The sequence below is a fragment of the Cervus canadensis genome, chromosome 18, assembly GCF_019320065.1.
Source record: "Cervus canadensis isolate Bull #8, Minnesota chromosome 18, ASM1932006v1, whole genome shotgun sequence".
Lineage (NCBI taxonomy): Eukaryota > Metazoa > Chordata > Mammalia > Artiodactyla > Cervidae > Cervus > Cervus canadensis.
In genome coordinates, this window is record NC_057403.1 from 49,895,957 (window position 1) to 49,913,560 (window position 17,604).

At 51.2% G+C, this 17,604-nt stretch overlaps 1 protein-coding gene across 1 annotated transcript in view; it reads right to left on the reverse strand.

Moving 5' to 3' along the window:
- GPT2 (glutamic--pyruvic transaminase 2) overlaps nucleotides 1-17,604 on the reverse strand; it is a 34,239-nt gene that overhangs the window by 7,938 nt on the left and 8,697 nt on the right. Inside the window, exons 4-8 of the mRNA XM_043436138.1 lie at nucleotides 16,352-16,460; nucleotides 12,155-12,288; nucleotides 9,784-10,027; nucleotides 5,066-5,145; nucleotides 3,229-3,365 (exon numbers count right to left, since the gene is read on the reverse strand). Coding sequence (XP_043292073.1) covers nucleotides 3,229-3,365; nucleotides 5,066-5,145; nucleotides 9,784-10,027; nucleotides 12,155-12,288; nucleotides 16,352-16,460 — 704 coding nt within the window. The remainder of the gene's footprint in view (nucleotides 1-3,228; nucleotides 3,366-5,065; nucleotides 5,146-9,783; nucleotides 10,028-12,154; nucleotides 12,289-16,351; nucleotides 16,461-17,604) is intronic.

Here is a 17,604-nt window from a genome sequence, read left to right on the forward strand (position 1 = left end):
GGTATGGTCAAAAAAAAAGGATAAAGAAAGAAAGAAGAGAAAAAAAGGGGAGGGGGGTAGGAAAGCAGAGCTGGGAAAGAAAACAGGACAAAGCCAGGAGTAGAGAAAGAGACCCACTGACATTTTTAAGCCCCTGATTCAACTTTACTCCTTGACTTTTCACTGATATGGATTTTTAAAAAATTTATTTATTTTTAATTGAAGGATAATTGCTTTATAGTATTGTGTTGGTTTCTACCAAACATCAGCGTGAATCAGCCATAGGTCTACCCATGTCCCCTTTCACGTGAACATCTCTCCTTCCTCCACCCCTATCCCACCCCTCTAGGTTGTCAGCAAGCCCCGGCTCGAGTTCCTTGAGTTACAAAGCAAATGCCCATTGCCTGACTACTTACACATGGTAATGTATGTTTCCACGTTACTGTCTCCATACATCCCACCTCTCCTTTCTCCCCCCAACCCTGAGCTGTGTCCATAAATCTGTTCTCAATGTCTGTGTCTCCATTGCTGCTCTGCAAAAAGGTTCATCAGTACCATCTTTCTAGATTTCATATACATGTGTTAGTATACAGTATCTCTTTTTCTCTTTCTGACTGACTTCACTTTATATGTGTTTTTTTTAAACCCTCTTTCATGTTGAGTTTCTGTTACTTATTGCCAAAAGGATCCTGACTGATACAGAGTCAAATCTCATGAAAATAAGCTGAAATCATTAAAAAAAACAAAACCAAAAACAACCTTTCAGAACCAAATCCGCTCCATCAGCCACACTTTCTGTAGCTATGCTTCCTTCTCTGGACTGTGACTGATAACATTCAGACTAATGACCACAGAAATAATGGCATCAGCTCCTATCTTCCTCTGTATATGCACCACACCCACCCAACCTCAGACCACCTGATATGATGAGAACTCAATAAAACACTTTTGGGATCAGGCTGTAGACTGAACCGGCAAAGACAGATCCCCATCTGATCCATCAACTGGCCTTTCTAAGGCAGGAAAATAAATTCTGTCCTCTTGGAAAGGTTTTCCATAACAAAAGTTGAAAGAAGAATCTTTCTGCTTTACTCTCTGCTGATGAGCAGAAAATCAAATTGGGTAAATCAGTCTAATCCTAAGTAATCAAGATCTATGGGCAACAGGATACCAACTCAGGTTACCAATATCCAGGGCAATTAATAACACAGAGGGAGAGTCGGGTAGGTATGTAATAAACACACTTGAGTTTGAACAATGAGTTACTAGAGAACATGTTTGTTTAAGAAAAGCAGTATACAACACACAGAAGTTTAGCAAGGAGGCACCACAGCCACCAGGGTAAACCAGAAAGAACAGCATAAATCAACTCCTGCCCGCAACAAAACAGCCAAGAACAGCTGGGCAACCATCCCAAGGGGACAGCTCCCCTGCGTGTGTGAGTGTGCTAAGTCACTTCAATCGGTGTCTGACTCTTTGCAACCCTATGGACGGTAGCCCAGCAGGCTCGCTCCTCCATCCATGGGATTCTGCGGGCAAGAATACTGGAGTGGGTTGCCATTTCCTCCTCCTGGGGATCCTCCTGACCCAAGGATTGAACCTGTGTCTCTTACGTCTCCTGCATTGGCAGGCGGGTTCTTTATCACTAGTGCCACCTGGGAAGCTCGCTTGACCTGGTCAATATATTTTTTGAAGCTTCATAGTTACACTGGCCTCCAGACCCTCTCCCCTACCCTGACACCTGGCACATAGTAGAACTCCCACAATGCTGGGGAATGAATGTCCTTGGCTATAAATGCAGGGGCCTATCCATCTCAGTCTAGTCTGCAGGTTCCTCCTCTCCTCCCCTGACTTTTAAGCAGTGACAGCCAGGCCCAGTCCCTGGACCTTTTCTCTATCTACACTCCTCTCAATGAGATGTCTAGGCTCGGAGATCTAACTAACAACTCAAATACTGACATCCTGCAAACTTGAATCTCCAGCTGGATATCAACCCTGAGCTACAGACTCACATATCCATCTCCATCTGGACATCCAACAGGCATCTGCAAATTTTACACATCTAAAACCAACGTCCAAATCCCCCCCAAACCTGCTTCACCCACAGACATCCTCATCTATTGAGGGCAACTCTATGCTTCCTGTTGTGTGAACAAAAAACTTGGGAGTCATCCTTGACTTCTCTCTCTCACACCCTCCTTTTCATCAAGCAATACCCGTCAACTTCACCTTCAAATATACCCAGGATCCAACATCTTCTCCCCATCTTTACCCTGGCCCCTAGTATCTCCCCTGGACTGTAACAGCCTCCTGACTTGAGTGCTTGCTTCCTTTCCTGCCCCCATCACGCGGCAACCAGGAGAAGTCATACCTCTGTGCAAACCCTCTAAGGGCTCCCATCTCATTCTGAGTAAAAGATAACCTAAGTAGCCCAGGTGATCTGGCCTCCTGTGACTTTTTGGTCTCAATTGCTGCCACTTTCCCTCTCACTCTTTTCTAGTTTCCTCGCTGCTCCTCGAACACCTGCTCCTTCCACCTCAGGGCCTTTGCAGAAGCTGTTTCCTTAGATGTCTGCATAGCTCCCCCCCTCCCCTCCCTGGGTCCAACTCTTTAGTGACCAGACGCTGCCTCTCTGCATTCCTACCTCTTCTCTGATTATTTCTGTCCACTTGACACATCATGTTCATTTGTCTATTGCCTCTGACCTCACTACAGCATGACTCTGTGAGGGCAGAATGGCTGTGGTTTGCTCACTGCTGTAACCTCACTGCTGAGCTTCTGAACTCACAGCAGGTGCTCAATAAATATTGGCTGAATGAATGAATACAGGGTTGAAGCTGACGCTCTGGCCCCATAGGTCACGGGGTGCTCAGGCAGGGTGCATACAGAACTCCTGCATACAGAGCTTGGCCACTGGCCTGACAGCACTTGTCCACTCCACCTGCCACCCCTGGCCCTCAGATTTCAGTCAAGTGTCAGAGCAATAGCGACAGGCTGGCAGAAAACACTAGGGTTGGAAGCTGCTGTAGGTCCTGTATTCATTTGCATCACAGCCTTATTTTACATGAGCCCTTGCACAGGGGATGCCCTCACACCAGTGCACTCCCCTCGGGGAGACATGGCCTATCTCCTCCTGCTTCTTAGATCAGCAGAGGCTGTAGACGAGAGTAGCCACCTCTCGTCAGGGTGGAGAAGCAGTGGGACCAGGCAGGCCCAGGAGCAGCGGGAGGGAGGCGGGGGCCCACATACTCGCCCATGTAGCCCTTGGAGGTGGAATGGAAGGAAGCGAGCTCCACGTTGCTGGAATACTCAGGCCCCATCTCATAAAGCACCTTCTTAAAGGAGTGGAATTTGCAGTCCGGGGAGTACACGTTGTCCTGGTATACCTGTAGGAGGGGACAGGACAGGGACAGTCAGCCAAGTGCCCCAGAAGCTGAGCCACCCGGCTGTGGCCCAGCGAGGGCACAGGGGCTCTGGGACAACCTGCAGCCAGGGCTGCCTGCCGTGAAGCTGGCCTGAGATGTCACCTCTAAGCCAGATGTGCCCAAGGGAACCTTCCAGAACAAGCAAGGCCGCGGAGGGGAGGCCACGGGCTGGATGCCCACTGGATTCTCCCACATGAGCCCCACCCAGTCTCCAGATCTCCTTTCTGCCTTACGTGCCACTGACATCACGTTACCCTGCCGGCCCGAGCAGGCTTTCATCCCAGAGCGTGATGCTCACCCCGTCAATAAGATGAGTGGTGAAAGCAGTTCATGGACCTGTCCTCTGACCTCCCCATCTGAAGAGCTAACCGTGCTCCTCAGCGCTTCGCGGCACTCACCCAGCTTTCCATCCACCATCACCGTCATCCTCTCCTCCCTGGACTGAGCAGCGCTACACCCCTGGTCCCTCCCCGTCTATACAGTCTAGCAGGCAAGCGCTCCATCTGCCCTTGGAGATGAACTTCCCATGCCCAGTTTGGAGACCAGGGAAACCGAGGCTCTCTGAGGCGCTGTGGGTCAGCAGGAGGGTCAGGCCAGCTCCATCTTCAACAAGCCAGGCAGAGCCTCCTCCCCTCCCCAACTCCTCCATGGCCTCTCCCTCTCCCCCTCATCAACCCCTCCTTGCTTCCCCAACCTTGAGGGAAGTGGTTCATGCATCAGGTCATTCTACTGCCCCTTCTTTCCTTTAGAAATGAAGATTTCCATCTATCTGCTATTAATCACAGCTGTGATTTGGTGGATAACCTCTGTGTGTGGGGGTGGGGGTAGGGGTGGTGTTAAGGAGCAAAGAAAGGAAGCTCATGTGCTAGAAGCTATGACTAACCAGAAATCATGCAGAAATGAAGACGTGAAAATAGGATTTGACAGGTCTTTAATTTCTTCTTGCTAAGCAGGAAAAGAATGGGCAGGTTTGTCTCCAGATCTAGGGTTTAGGAAGCAGCGATTCTGGGGTTGGTAAGATTCCCCTCCTCACAGGACACTGCATTCAGCCCACCCAGCACCCACTCTCCCTTCTTGAGAAAGGAGCCCTTGATTTGCTTCAAGGAACATCCTCCCCAGCTCTCTATCTGCAGGTTTGGGGGCATAGGGGAAAGCCCCCAATCCTTGCCTAGGGCCTGGTCAGTTTGCATATTGCAACCACTGGGCCAGAATAATCAGTTCAGTGACGGGTATTTGACCTAAACTGCACCAGTGAAGCTTAATTCTGAGCTTTGTTGAAATGACCAGAAAGATAAGCTCTCTTTCTAGGCTGGGAAGATAGCAGGCCCATGTTTGAAGCCAAGGCAGCAGGATAGAACAAAAGGAGCTGGAAGATATGATTCGAGTCCCTGGATCCAGCCCCACTCCTGAGACCCCACCACTGTGTTAAGTTTAAAGTAGTTTGGGTTAGATTTTTTGAAACTTGTAACCAAGATTCCAAACCAATATGGGATGATTTCGGTCACAGGCTCACAAGTTGCTTAACACTGAACATCCTCAACCTTGTTAGAATCTCTCCTCCAATATCTAGAAAGTTCTCTTGTCTATAGAACAACAGACCTGGCTCCCTCCCCCAGAAGAGAAAGCACACCCTCCCCTCTGATAGCCCAGGCTGCTCTTACCTCATCGGCCAGGAGAAAGAGCTTCTCCTCCCAGGCAAAGTGAATCACATCTTCTATGCACTTTCTGCTCTGCACCTGACCTAAAAAGTCCCAAACAAAAGCAGAAGGGAGGTAGTCATGGTGTTTCGATTGTCCCTAGGTGAGAATTCCAACCAGAATCACTCAGATGTCTGTGTTCCCTCATGATCTTACAGGACCACCCTCCCTAGCTGCTGTGAGCCTCCAGGGAGCCCCTAGGGTCAGCTCCGTCCCTCTGATTCACTTAAGCCAGGTATGTGGAGGGAGTGGTGTTTCACACCCAACTTTCTTGTTATTCTTATCAGAGGTGTGTGTGTGGGGCGGGAGGAGGACATATGTGTATTATATTCTGTGCCAGAGGACAAAAAGACACGGACGTATCATAAACAGCAGGAAAATAAAACTGAAGGAGTTAAATCATTCAGCCCCGCTCCCCTCCTTCGCCCACAGCAGCCACACCATGAAACGTGCACTGACCACACCTTCTGCCCACACACGCCCAGGGACAAGGTCTCTGGCCCAGCACCTCAAAGCCGGCACCCAGGGGGCCCTCCCTGGTAAGCACAGTGGAAGCAGTTCTAAATGAATGAATGGGCCTGCCTACCAGCTCTGGCTTCTCCAGTGACCACGTGGGAGCTGCGCCTGCTGAGGACGCTGGCAGGCACCCACGGTGTCCCTGCCAGGGTCTCCCTTCAGGGCTGGACGCAACACTTCATTCACCTTAGAGAAATGAGTGCCGGCAGCAAAATATTCACCCATCAGCTCACAGGAAATACTGCGGGTTTCAGTGGGGAAAGGAACAAACGCCACAAAGTAGAAAGAAACATTTTCCCAGATTTCCCGAGGCCCACGATGTGGCCCTGGGATGCTGGACTCGCTCACACAGCTTCAGAAAAAGTACTAGGCAGGCTTGCTGATGCTCACGAAAGACATAATGTGCACCTATGGGTGTTACATATGTATATATCTACATGTGTATGTATGTGCACATGTATTACTGACATATGTATTTACATCTTGATGCAAAGCAGTATGGAGAGTATATTACCTTTTTGTTAAAAATAAAAATAACCATATTCTTGTCCATGTAAGAATAACAAGACTAAGTCTTAGAAAAATATATTGATGTATCTTACAAGAGTATGGTATGATTCAGCCAGGATTTTAGACTTAAACTATCTAAGCTACAAACCAGTTCCTTTACTAAGGGACCAACCTGTCTCCTGCCAAACAAGGGCCAAGCAGGCTTCCTATGAAGCAAGCTCACGCTCTGGGAATTAGGAAGGGCAGCAACTCTGGATGCTACAAGTAACCAGCTGCTGTTCCCATAGGCAGACAGGGGCTGTCCATTCTGGCAGCCTGTCCTGCCTACCACATGCTCCTGGTCTTCCCTCCCAGGGCTGCGATGCCACAAAGTGTACCCTGTTAGAATGCAAGCAAAGGTTTGAGCACCCAGAGTATCAAACCAGGGGTACATAATGCCAGTTTAGTTCAGTCGCTCAGTTGTGTCCGGCTCTTTGCAACTCCATGGACTGCAGCACACCAGGCTTCCCTGTCCATCACCAACTCCCGGAGCTTGCTCAAACTCATGTCCATCAAGTCGGTGATGCCATCCAACCATCTTATCATCTGTGATCCCCTTCTCCTCCCGCCTTCAATCTTTCCCAGCATCAGGGTCTTTTCCAAGGAGTCAGCTCTTCGCATCAGGTGGCCAAAGTATTGGAGTTTCAGCTTCAGCGTTAGTCCTTCCAATGAAGAATCAGGACTGATTTCCTTTAGGATGGACTGGTTTGATCTCCTTGTAGTCCTAGGGACTCTCAAGACTCTTCTCCGTAATGCCATGGGGAGGGCAAGGGCCGGGCCTCAGGAAGCCCGCAGCTCAGGAGAGGAAAGACCTGCTGTGCACAAATAATCCCCCATGTGGATCGATGCAAACTGTGAGACAAGGACAGAGTTTATTTCTCCCGAGTGCCTGGGATGAAGCAGTCACTCAGAACAGGCCTGCGGAGCAGGAGGAGCTGCATAATCTCCAGAGGGCAGGGCATGACTGTGCCCAGCATGGGGAGACATGTGCGCACCCCCGAGGAGAGGCAGCTCTGCTGTAGGCCCTAAAGACTCAGTAGGGGGCTTCCAAGCACCCCTTGCCAGAGGCCGGGCCAAGGGAATGTCCTACACACTAATGGGGATACCTGTTGCTTGCACCAGCCCAGCATCCTGCCCTTCTCTGAGCAACAGCACGCAGCTGTCCTAGGGGAACTCCCTCTCTTTAAACTCCAACAGGGACACAGACCCAGCCAATCAGCCTCAGTGATTTAACTAGGTCAGGCGCGGGCAGGTGTCCCAGTGTGGTCCAACAGAGTCTGGCCTGGGGCTTCGGTTGAAACCAGGGGCGAGGCTCCCTGTGGAGGATGCTCAGCTGCTGGGCACTGACTGGACCTGCGGAAGGCCACTCCCAGGACAGGTGCTTCCTGAGGAGGATTCCAGCCCAGAGCAGAGCTGGGTCATGGCCTGAGGTTCCCATGACAGCGACGTTGATTCAAGTGTGCTGCCTTACCCTGGACTTCACAGGTCCACTCCCTTCAAGCCTCAAGGTGAGTTTCTGTCCTGAATCCCAAAGAGCCCTATTAGCCACTAATATTCCACTCCATTTCGACACCTTTCAGACAAAGTGGTCACACTGTGTGGTCGACGAGATACACGGTCATCACAGGTAGGTCTTTATTTTTCATCCCCCATCTTCCAACAGCTCCTTTTCACACATTAAGACCCCAGAGGGGAACTGCCTGGTAGTCCAATGGTTAAGACTTGATGCTTTCACTGCTGGGGTCCGAGTTCAATCCATGGTCAGAGAACTAAGATCCTATGGCTGCGTATCACAACCAGAAACTAAAAAAAAAAGCCTCACAGAGCAAAACCAGCCTGAGCCTGCTCGTAACTTATTTTTTAGAAAAACTGCTTGTTCTTGTAGTTCAGTCGCTAGTCTTGTCCGACTCCTTGCAATCCCATGGACTGCAACACACCAGGCTTCCCTGTTCTTCACTATCTCCCAGAGTTTGCTCAAACTCATGTCCATTGATTCAGTGATGCCATCCAACCATCTCATTCTCTCATTCTCTGTTGCCCCCTTCTCCTCCTGCCCTGGATCTTTCCCAGCGTCAGGGTCTTTTCCAATGTGTTCGCTCTTCACATCAGGTGGCCAGAGTATTGGAGGTTCAGCATCAGCTTCCAATGAACATTCAGGGTTGATTTCCTTTAGCATTGACTTATCTGATCTCCTTACAGTCCAAGGGACTCTCAAGAGTCTTCTCCATCACCACAGTTCAAAAACACCAATTCTTCAGTGCTCAACCTTCTTTATGGTCCAACTCTCACATTCGAACATGACTACTGAAAAACTGCTTATATTAATATCATACTCACATGACTCCCACTTTGACCCCAAACAGGAAAGTCTGGTGAAGTTACTTCTCCCCAGACAGCCAGGAGAAGATTTATGTAAGTTTCTGGTCAAGAAGTTGCCAAGCCTATGATATAAACTAGGTATACAGAGTATTTCCTAAGATATAGGACCTACTACTCCAAGTTTGGGGCTAGTAGCATCAGCATCACCCAGGAGCTTGTTAGAAATGCAAACTGTCAAGTCCCACTCCAGCCTAATTATATCAGAATATCGAGATGTAGGGCCCAGCAGTTTTGTTTTTAACAAGCTGAAGTTTTAGAAGCATCATCCTAGGTCAGTGTTTCTCATCCTCAGTTACATAGAATATTGATGCCTGAGCCCCATCGCCAGAGATTCTGGGGTGTGGCCTGGCCTTTGGCATTTTTAAAAGCTTACTTTTTGATTCTAATGTACAACCAGGATTGAGAACCCAGCTCTGTCATTTTCCTACAGTACCCTGGTTAGGTCCCTCACCCCTTCCCCCAGGCAGTCGGTGTAAATAAACTAGGCGAGCAGCTGCACCCATTTTCTGCACCCAGGAATTCAAGTGGAGCTTTCAGCTGATCGAAGCATCATTTGATGTTCCCAAGGAGCAGATTCCATAATCAGCTCCACCACGCTTTGGCCCTGACCCAGTTTATCTCAACAAAGGAGGAGAGAGGAGCCCTTGTTCTCAGCATCCAAATAGCATCTGGGGCACATGAAGCCAGCAGCCTGGAAAGATCAAAAGAGGCAGAACTGTGCATTTTTTTGGTGTGAAGAAAAATATGCAAAATTAGGAATGCTTTCCAACTTCTGGAAACAGGTTTTTTTGGTTTGTTTGCTTTTGTTTTTAATATGGCATTTCCTTTTCAGGCCTCAAAGTACACAGCAATGCTGTGGCAAAGAAAAACAAAAACGCACACACCAGCAATCTAAAAACTGGATCAGAAAAACAAGTAGGAGTAAGGGTAAAATTAGGCCTATAATTAATGGTGATGGTTTGTGTGTGACATCGAAGAGCAGGTTCTTTGTACAAGGAAGAACAGGAAAAAGAACTGGTCTTAATTACAATACAACCCTGCCCAGGAAAAGGCCTGTATTTGCTCACCTCCTAAGGTGGCTGGCGGCCAACTTTATGGTATTATGTTAGCAAATCTGGAGTTGGATTTGGAACCTGGGAGCAAAGAGGACTTCATTATTTCTTAGCTCTTTAGTGTCCGGACATCCAATACACCAACCACCCTGCTCCCCAAGAAACTGGCGAGGAAGTAAAGCAGACCTGTGGGGTTCCCGGGGTTGATGATGCACAGCACCTTGGGGTTGCAGTGCTCTTTGGCCTGCTGCAGGGCCCGCCGGAGCTCGTTCACATTCAGAGCCCAGCAGTTGTCCTCATCCAGGTAATAGTTCACCTGGATGGCATCGAGTTCAGAGATGACCGCTGAGTAGAGTGGGTACTGTGGGATGGGGATCATCACGCCTGTCCGTGACTTGCCACCCCCGGAGACCAGGATCTTCAGGATTGTCTGCAACAGAGAAGTCATGTCTTACAGGGCCATTACCACTTCCCACCCCCGGGGGCTGAACAGCGGCAGAAGCCGGAAGACCCCAAACCCCGCCTTTCACCATTCACCCAGTGCCTGCCTCCAGCGCAGCCCCATGTAGGTTTCTAAACTCCCCTGAGTCTACTTCTCATCTGTAAAATAAGGTTTGCTATGAGAAATAGGCAAAATGTTTTAAAGTTTTTAGCACAATGCATAGTACCTAAAGGCTTGATACTTGTATTTTTTAAAGAGATCTTTTAAAGAAGTAGCCCACCAACTAGGCCTGTCTCAGAATTATTCTGACCTCACCCCTGAAACCCATTCTATATGTCTGGGGTGGAGCCCGGAATCTGTCTGGTCACTAACTTATCAGAGCCCAAGACTTGGAAAGACCAGTGAACAAAGAAGTGTGAAAATGGGATAAAATACCCAGTTTCTGCCACCAGGTGGCGCTTCAACCTGGCTGTTTCCAAAATTGAATGGGCCCTAAGTTCATAGGATTCCTGAGAAATCAGGCCTCGGGAGTACTGTGGGGCATTAGAGGAGGTGGCAATAATTTACTGAAATAAGCCCAAACTTTTCTGGGTGAGTTTTACTCTTCTAAGTCTTACATGAAGACTTAGCTCCTTTCTCAGGCTCAGTTCCTTGCTACAACAATGCCAGTGTAATGGCCTGATTCTTTTCACTAAATCTTAAAGACTCTTCCCCACACCCGCCTCTGTAACCCTTACCCATACCTGGGCTTCTCTGGGAATAGAGAGGCGCCATGACGGCAGAATACAGTGGAAGATGCTGTGGCTGGGGGCCTGAGTCCAACACTAGAATCTACAATGCCTCGAGAGGCTCTTAACAGCAGGCAGGCCACCTAAGGTCTCTGGGCCTCCGTTTCCTCCCGGGCTCAAGGAAGAGTTTAATGCACCTGAGAGGCTTCAGCAAAGGATGAAATCATTTAATAAACATCGAAAACAACAGCCTTGGAGGTCAAGAGACACAGACAAACATAACTTATTACAAGAAGGGTCCGAAAGGACAAGCTCCCTGATAGGGAGGACAAGTGAGCGGACGGCCCCCAGCATTGACTGGGTGCGGGGGGAGGGTGCTGGAAGCGAACAGAGGCTGCAGGCGAACCTCAACCCTAGGTTCAGCCCCTTCTCCTATGGACCCCTTGATACCAGCCCCTCTTCACCTCATCCACAGCTGATGCCCAGCCCAAGCTGCCTCTTATCTCCTAAACACTCTCACATCTATTATGTCCCCTCCTGCCACAGTTAAAGCTTAAGAACCTAAATCTAATTATGACCCTCCATCTGCTTCAGATCCTTCAGTTCTGAAGGTTCCCACGGCTCTCAGGACAATACTTCAGGACTCAGGCCCCACCTGCCTCCTAGCAGGTTGCTGGTAACTGCCCCTCCCCATTGTGTTTGCCCTCGCAACGCTCCATTTCCAAACATGCAGCCTCCTTCCAGCCTAAGGCCTCGGCATATGATGACCTTCTGCCCTGAATCTGTCCCTCTCCTGACTCCGAGTTCACATCTACGCAGTCTCCAGATCTCTATCTGCTCAGCCTTCCTTGGAGAAACCTTCCTGCCCTCACCAGCCCCAGGTCAGAGTTCCTGCTGCTCCCTTTTGTTAACACTTTGCCCTCATCCAGAAGAGAAACTGAAAGCTCGCGATCTGACATGTATTTATGTGCTGAGAGTGCTAGTCAGATCCAGTACTGATGTCTAAGCAGAGACCAAATGTGTCTGGTTCCCCACGATCTCTCCAGCACCTGACATAGTGTCTGGCAGAGGAGAGACACCGTATGTGCTGAGTAAGAGAAAGGCTGATGATGCCAGAAAGATGGACACCCTCGAATGGCCCGTGACTCCTCCCAGCTGGAGGAGGGAAACCGAGGCTGCAGGAGTGTCCAGGTTCACAAAGACTAAAGGCGGTAAGGACCGCAGGCTACCAGGCTGGGGCAGACAGCAGGGAGCAGAGGGTGGCCAACCTCTCTGCCCAGGCCTGTCCCCCTTTAACAGCCCACAGGCTCATGCATCGGCCCTAACGTGCAAGGCTGTTCTTGATGTGGGTGAACAGTGAACAACGACGAGCCGTTCTGACACGTACAGAAATGCCGTCACTAGCTCCAGTGGTCAGGTAAATGTTATCCGGGTCTGCAGGTACACCGCCATCTCTCCTGGTGATGTAGGCAGCTACATCTTCACGGATACAGTTGACGCCCTGGCTAGCACTGTAAGACCCTGTAAGACAGCAAGCAAGACAGTGACTAGAAGGAAGATCTGGCTCCATACAGTCTGAGATATCCGTATAATTAACTGGGGGTAGGAGGGTGGGGGAGGTCAAGGAGTCTCAGTGGCGCCCTATTCCCACTGCTCTAGGTTCTGGAATTGTGGCAAACTGCTTAACCACCTATCTGGGCTTTATCCACTCATCCTGTTATCCATCCACCTACCCAAGTGTCTGCCCACTCATCCAACCATTTGCTCATCTGCTATCCATCCATATCCATCCATTCATCCATATATCCACTCACCTACCCATCTGCCCTTCTGTTCATCTACCCACCCACCCACTCATCCATTCAGTATTTACTGAGAACCTACTTATATCTCAAGCATTATTCCAGGCCCTGACTTCTAACCAGTTAACTGGTGCTCACACCTGCTTTACCCACCCTACTGGGATTTACATACCTTCCATGACAGTACAGACCATTACAGTTGGGACTGTTATGCTTTTATCACTGTTGCCTACACACGGTTCCAAAGAACTTGAGAGAAGGGTCACCCCAAAATGGCACCATCTGCCATCCCAGGAATCCAGAGCCCTGACAGGCACTAACCACAGACAGGTTCTTGGGGGCTGCTGGGCAAGACGCATCTACCCCCACCCTACGGCAACAGCATGCTCAGGCCGCCAGTTAGGAGTCAAATCCAAACCACCAGTTAAAAGTGAAGTTCAAAAACAGTGGTGACCACTTTGGGCTTGGGAGTATGTTCGGCAAAGGGGCACACAGGAGCCTTTTGTGGTGCTGAGAGTGTTCACTGTCATGATCTGGGCATGGGTTACACAGATGTGCACACACAGGTGCTGTACATTAATACCTGTGCATTTACTGTAGGCATGAAAGTGTTTTCAGTATGTTAGGCTACTACTTACATTTTTTAAAAGAAACTGAAAATAGATACCCGCACATGCACAAAATTTCTCTGGAAGAAGACTCAAACTGGCGAGGTGAATTCTCTGGGGACGGGAACCAGGAGGCTTGGGGTCAGAAGTGGGAGGCAGATCTTTCACTCTATATTCTTTTATCCCATTTGAGTTCTATGCCACATTTAAAGAAAACCAGCAACAGCACCACCAGGAGGCGCTCGGTTTAAGGGTCTGTGCAGCACCGGGCTGGCCTATCCCCTGGGACTAGTTGTAACTGGGGCGGGGGAAGCTACTCCACTTCTCTAAAAGTTCAGGTGGCAAACATTAACACACAGCAAATCTGGGTGGAGAGTACAGAGTCCTGTCACGTTCTTTGGCGGGTACTCGAGGGCATTTGCAGATGCCACTGTTAGAGAATCCTCCTTCCATTGGATGTCCTACTTGATACTTCCTGGGCTCCCATGCCCAGAAAGCTTCCTGTGCTATTTCCCTCTGCCTTCTTTCACTGCCCTCTGCTCCACTCCATGGGGCCTGGCCATTTCCACACTAGCTAAGCCTCCTCGTCTTCCTGCCTCTAGTTCATCTGCTTCCCTGAATTCCCAAGCCTTTCCCCACTAGCAAACTCCCTGCTCCTGCCGGCCACAGACTTTCCATCTTCTGTTTTGTTCTGAAGTACCCTGATTCTTCAGAGCTCTCAGATCTAGACTCTCTCAAGAAGTCTGAGAAATGGCCTCACCCCAGCCTTTCTGATTTCTCCTGTGACTTTGCACAGATGAATCCTTGCCTCCCCATGTTGACTTGTGGGCAGGAACCATCACCTATTTCCTCTGTGCATCTCTGCAGCACCCACCCGTAGCTAGGCCCGCCCCACCACACTCCTGTGTAGGACATTCTGCCCTGAAACCAATGGCAACCTGCCTCCCACAGTCCACAGACTGGCGACATCTGCCAAATCACCCAACGTCATCACATGCAAACCCTTTCACTCAGTCACACTCAGTTCTTAAACCTCAGGGCCTTTGCACACACCATTTTCTCTGTCTGGTATTCACTAGCAGATTCTCTTCCTCTTTCTCCTTAAACCCTCCCTCTCCATTAGAATCCCTTGTTAAAACCCCACAACTCTCTGATTGTTCACCAGGAACTCATGAAAACTGGGAATTATGTTTTTGTGTTAATTCTTTTTAATGTTTGTTTCTCCCAAATATGACAGTGAGCTTCATGAGCACAGAAACTCCACCTGCCTTGCTCCCCGGTGTCCCTCAGGGCCTAGAGCCCACAGCCCAGGCTCCCAGAGGGGCTGGAGGAGGGTGTTCTCTCCCATCTCTGGCCACCCCAGGTGTGTCTAGGTTTCATCTCAACCCCACTTAAGATTCAGGATGCAACCCGAGAAGTGGATTACTCAAACAAAAAATAAATGCAGTCCCAGTAAAAGAATAATTTTAAAGGGCGTGATAAAAACACGTCCAGGTGAGCCCTTGGGTACACACTTTATAACCCTTCCTTGGGTCAGGGTGGCCCTGGGCGTATCTTCCATTTCCTTCATTTCTGTGGGCAGCGCTCAGGCTGCCCAAGCCTCAGTTGACAGAGCGCCACCCCCATCGTTGGGGACTCTGCCAGAACACCGCCCTTCCTCACACAATGGGCAGGAGCAGGTAGTGACCTCCAGGGTGGGGCTTCTCCACACCTGACAAGAAGCACAAACACAAACGGCACCTTGCCTGCAAGCTCAGAAGGCGGGTACAAAGTATCTCCTAGTTCAAGGATGAGGAAAGAGGCTCAGAGAGCACTTCCCTCGCCCATCCGCTGAGCTCCTCAGACAGAGCTCAGACAGTCCTGACTCACATGGACATGGCCTCCCAACATCACTCCCCCAGCCCTGCCTGGCTGACACAGAAAAAACTTGTTGATGAGGCCTGTCCCTGGAACAAGATCCCTTCCCAGTTCCCCAGACATGCATGCAGACAGCAACCCCCTCCCCCCAGCCCTGGGTTGCGCTTCCTGGAGCCTCAGGCCCACGGCCACGGATCTTTGAGAAGCGCCTTTGTCCTCTGGGCCGGGCAGAGGGTGCAGAGGCAAAGAGCCTGGAGGCCGGGCCTCTGAGCTGCTGCGCTGCCCTCTGCCAGCCTGTGGTTTAGGCCTTGCCTCACAAGGTGCTGGCCCACACCCCACCCAGGCTGACTGGCAGGGAAGCAAAGGGCAGCTGGCCCCTTCCTGAGAGGGACAGCGTGAAGGACACAGGCTTGGATGGAGGGCTGGTGGGGTGATCACAGCCAGGAAGGTTAAGCCTAGTGATGTCCATAAAGGGACAGAGCAGAAAGGGGGAGGGGAAAGGCGAGGAGGTGACCGAGAGGCCAAGGGCAGCTGATACCCTGCTGAACGAGCCACAGGAATCCCTGTCCCATGTTTTGGAACATTCAGGCAAGCTTCCTAAAAAGCCCTATGGACAACGACTTCTCCTCAGGACAAAGGGAGCCGCATTCCCTATGTATTCCGCCGGGCAGAGGAATGAGGCACAAATAAACGGGAAAGAGAACATGAGAAGACAGCAAAGAGCCAGCGGCCCAGAGGCTGGAAATCCACCTCAGCAGGGAAGGGAGAGAAGGGCCTCCCCCTCAGAGCCCCCCGGGGCCGGGCGTGGGCTCCGGACACAAAGGAGCGCAGGCCGGTGTCAGGAACACACCACACACGTGGTGGGTAAGGGGGGCCACCTTCACAGCCAGGAAGCCACCAAAGGGGGCCACAGGCACCCCGCGGCTGGCCACAGCGGAGTGAGAAGCCGGACCAACTGGGCAATGTAGCTCCTTCTGGCCTCCCGCCTCAAGCTCAGCCTTCTGCTCTGAGGGTGCAGTGGGCTCAGTCACAGCCGGCTCCCCCTGTAAACCCCAAATCCAGCTAAATGCAGACTCTCGCGCCTGAAGTGCCCCCAATCCACCAAGAGCCAGCACTGATCCCATCAGCTTGGCAAACAGGAGGCTCACAGAACACGGACAAGGAGAGTATTTTTCCTTGACTCGGCCTGTCGGCCACCCCACACACATTCACACACTCGCTCAATGCATAACCCTCCATCAGGGGCCAGGGCCAAGCCCATGCTGAGAACACACATTCTTCTCATGCCCGCCGGGACCTGGCAAGTCGGGGCCTCACCCAGGCTGTTCCCGCCGCAAGCCTGTAGGATCCGCCGGGCTCGTTTCTTTGCATCTTCTGGGAAGCTGGGGCTGTCCAACAGGTTCGGGTAGGTGCACAATGCCATCACCTGGGGGAACAGTGGCATGGGCTGGGCTCCCCGCACCTCCCACCCCAGAGGGGCGCAAAGGACGCCTCTGAGGGACAGTGTCCCCGCAGGACTCTCCACGAGGGCCCCGGCCTGTGGGGAGGGTCTGGGGATGGGTGGGGAGGAGGACAGTGGACACTCTGCAGCAGAAGGGAGACGGTGACAGGCAGGGTCCCTGATGACCTGGGCTCAGGCCAAGGGTGGGCCACCAGAGGAGCTAGGGAACAAAACGAGGCTGCTACTCGGCCCACCTCCTCCATAAAGGCCAGCGGCTCACATAGCCAAGGCCATAGAACCCGGGGTTCCAGGGCAGGAAGCTGGGACTGGGCAGGCAGGTGCACCCCAGCTGACAGGACTACAGAGACCCCCTCCTTATGGCTTGAGTGCCCCCCAAGCCCCACCCCCACCCCTCCACACCATCACCCCCTTTCCTGGCCAGAAGTGAAAACCGAGTCAGCTTTTTCACCTCTGTAACAGAGAAAATCACTCTAACCTCACAAATTAAGAGGATTACGCAAGGAAATGTTTGCAAAAGTGTCAGTAAACCCCCGCTCAGCAGGCAAGTCTAAGCTGGAAGCTTAGGAGCGGTGCCAGGAGCAACGAGATGGGCTGGGGCTCACAGCTCTGACACCAGCTGGGGGCTTCGGGCGGGCTCAGGCTTCTTGGAGCCCAGCTTTGCCTCAAATAAATGTGTGCAATGGGCGGTGACCTGGCTTGCCCTCCCGCTCTGGGGCGCTTATGAAGGCTGGGGGAAGCCAGAACCAGGTGGCAGAGGCTGGATCTGGGAGTGTGCCCGCCAGTCAGAAAAGGCTGAGACAACAGAAGCCTGTTCACACCCAGAGCCCCAGGCATGTGTGGAGAACCACTGCAGAGCGAGGCCACTTTGGGCCTCTCCTCTCCTAAGCTCCATGCTTCCAGAACAAGCTTTCAGGACAAGCAGGATGCTCTCATCTCCTCCCACCTCCACCTCCTGGGCAGAACCACTCTGTCTGGTCTGATCCACTTCCTCATCATGGGCCCAGCTTGAGGCCTCTGACACTCATAGGCAGCCGGCACACTCCCGAGTCAGCCGCAATGCCGCGGGAGTCCATTCAGTGGACGTTCCCGAGGTCATCGCCAGCCTCAG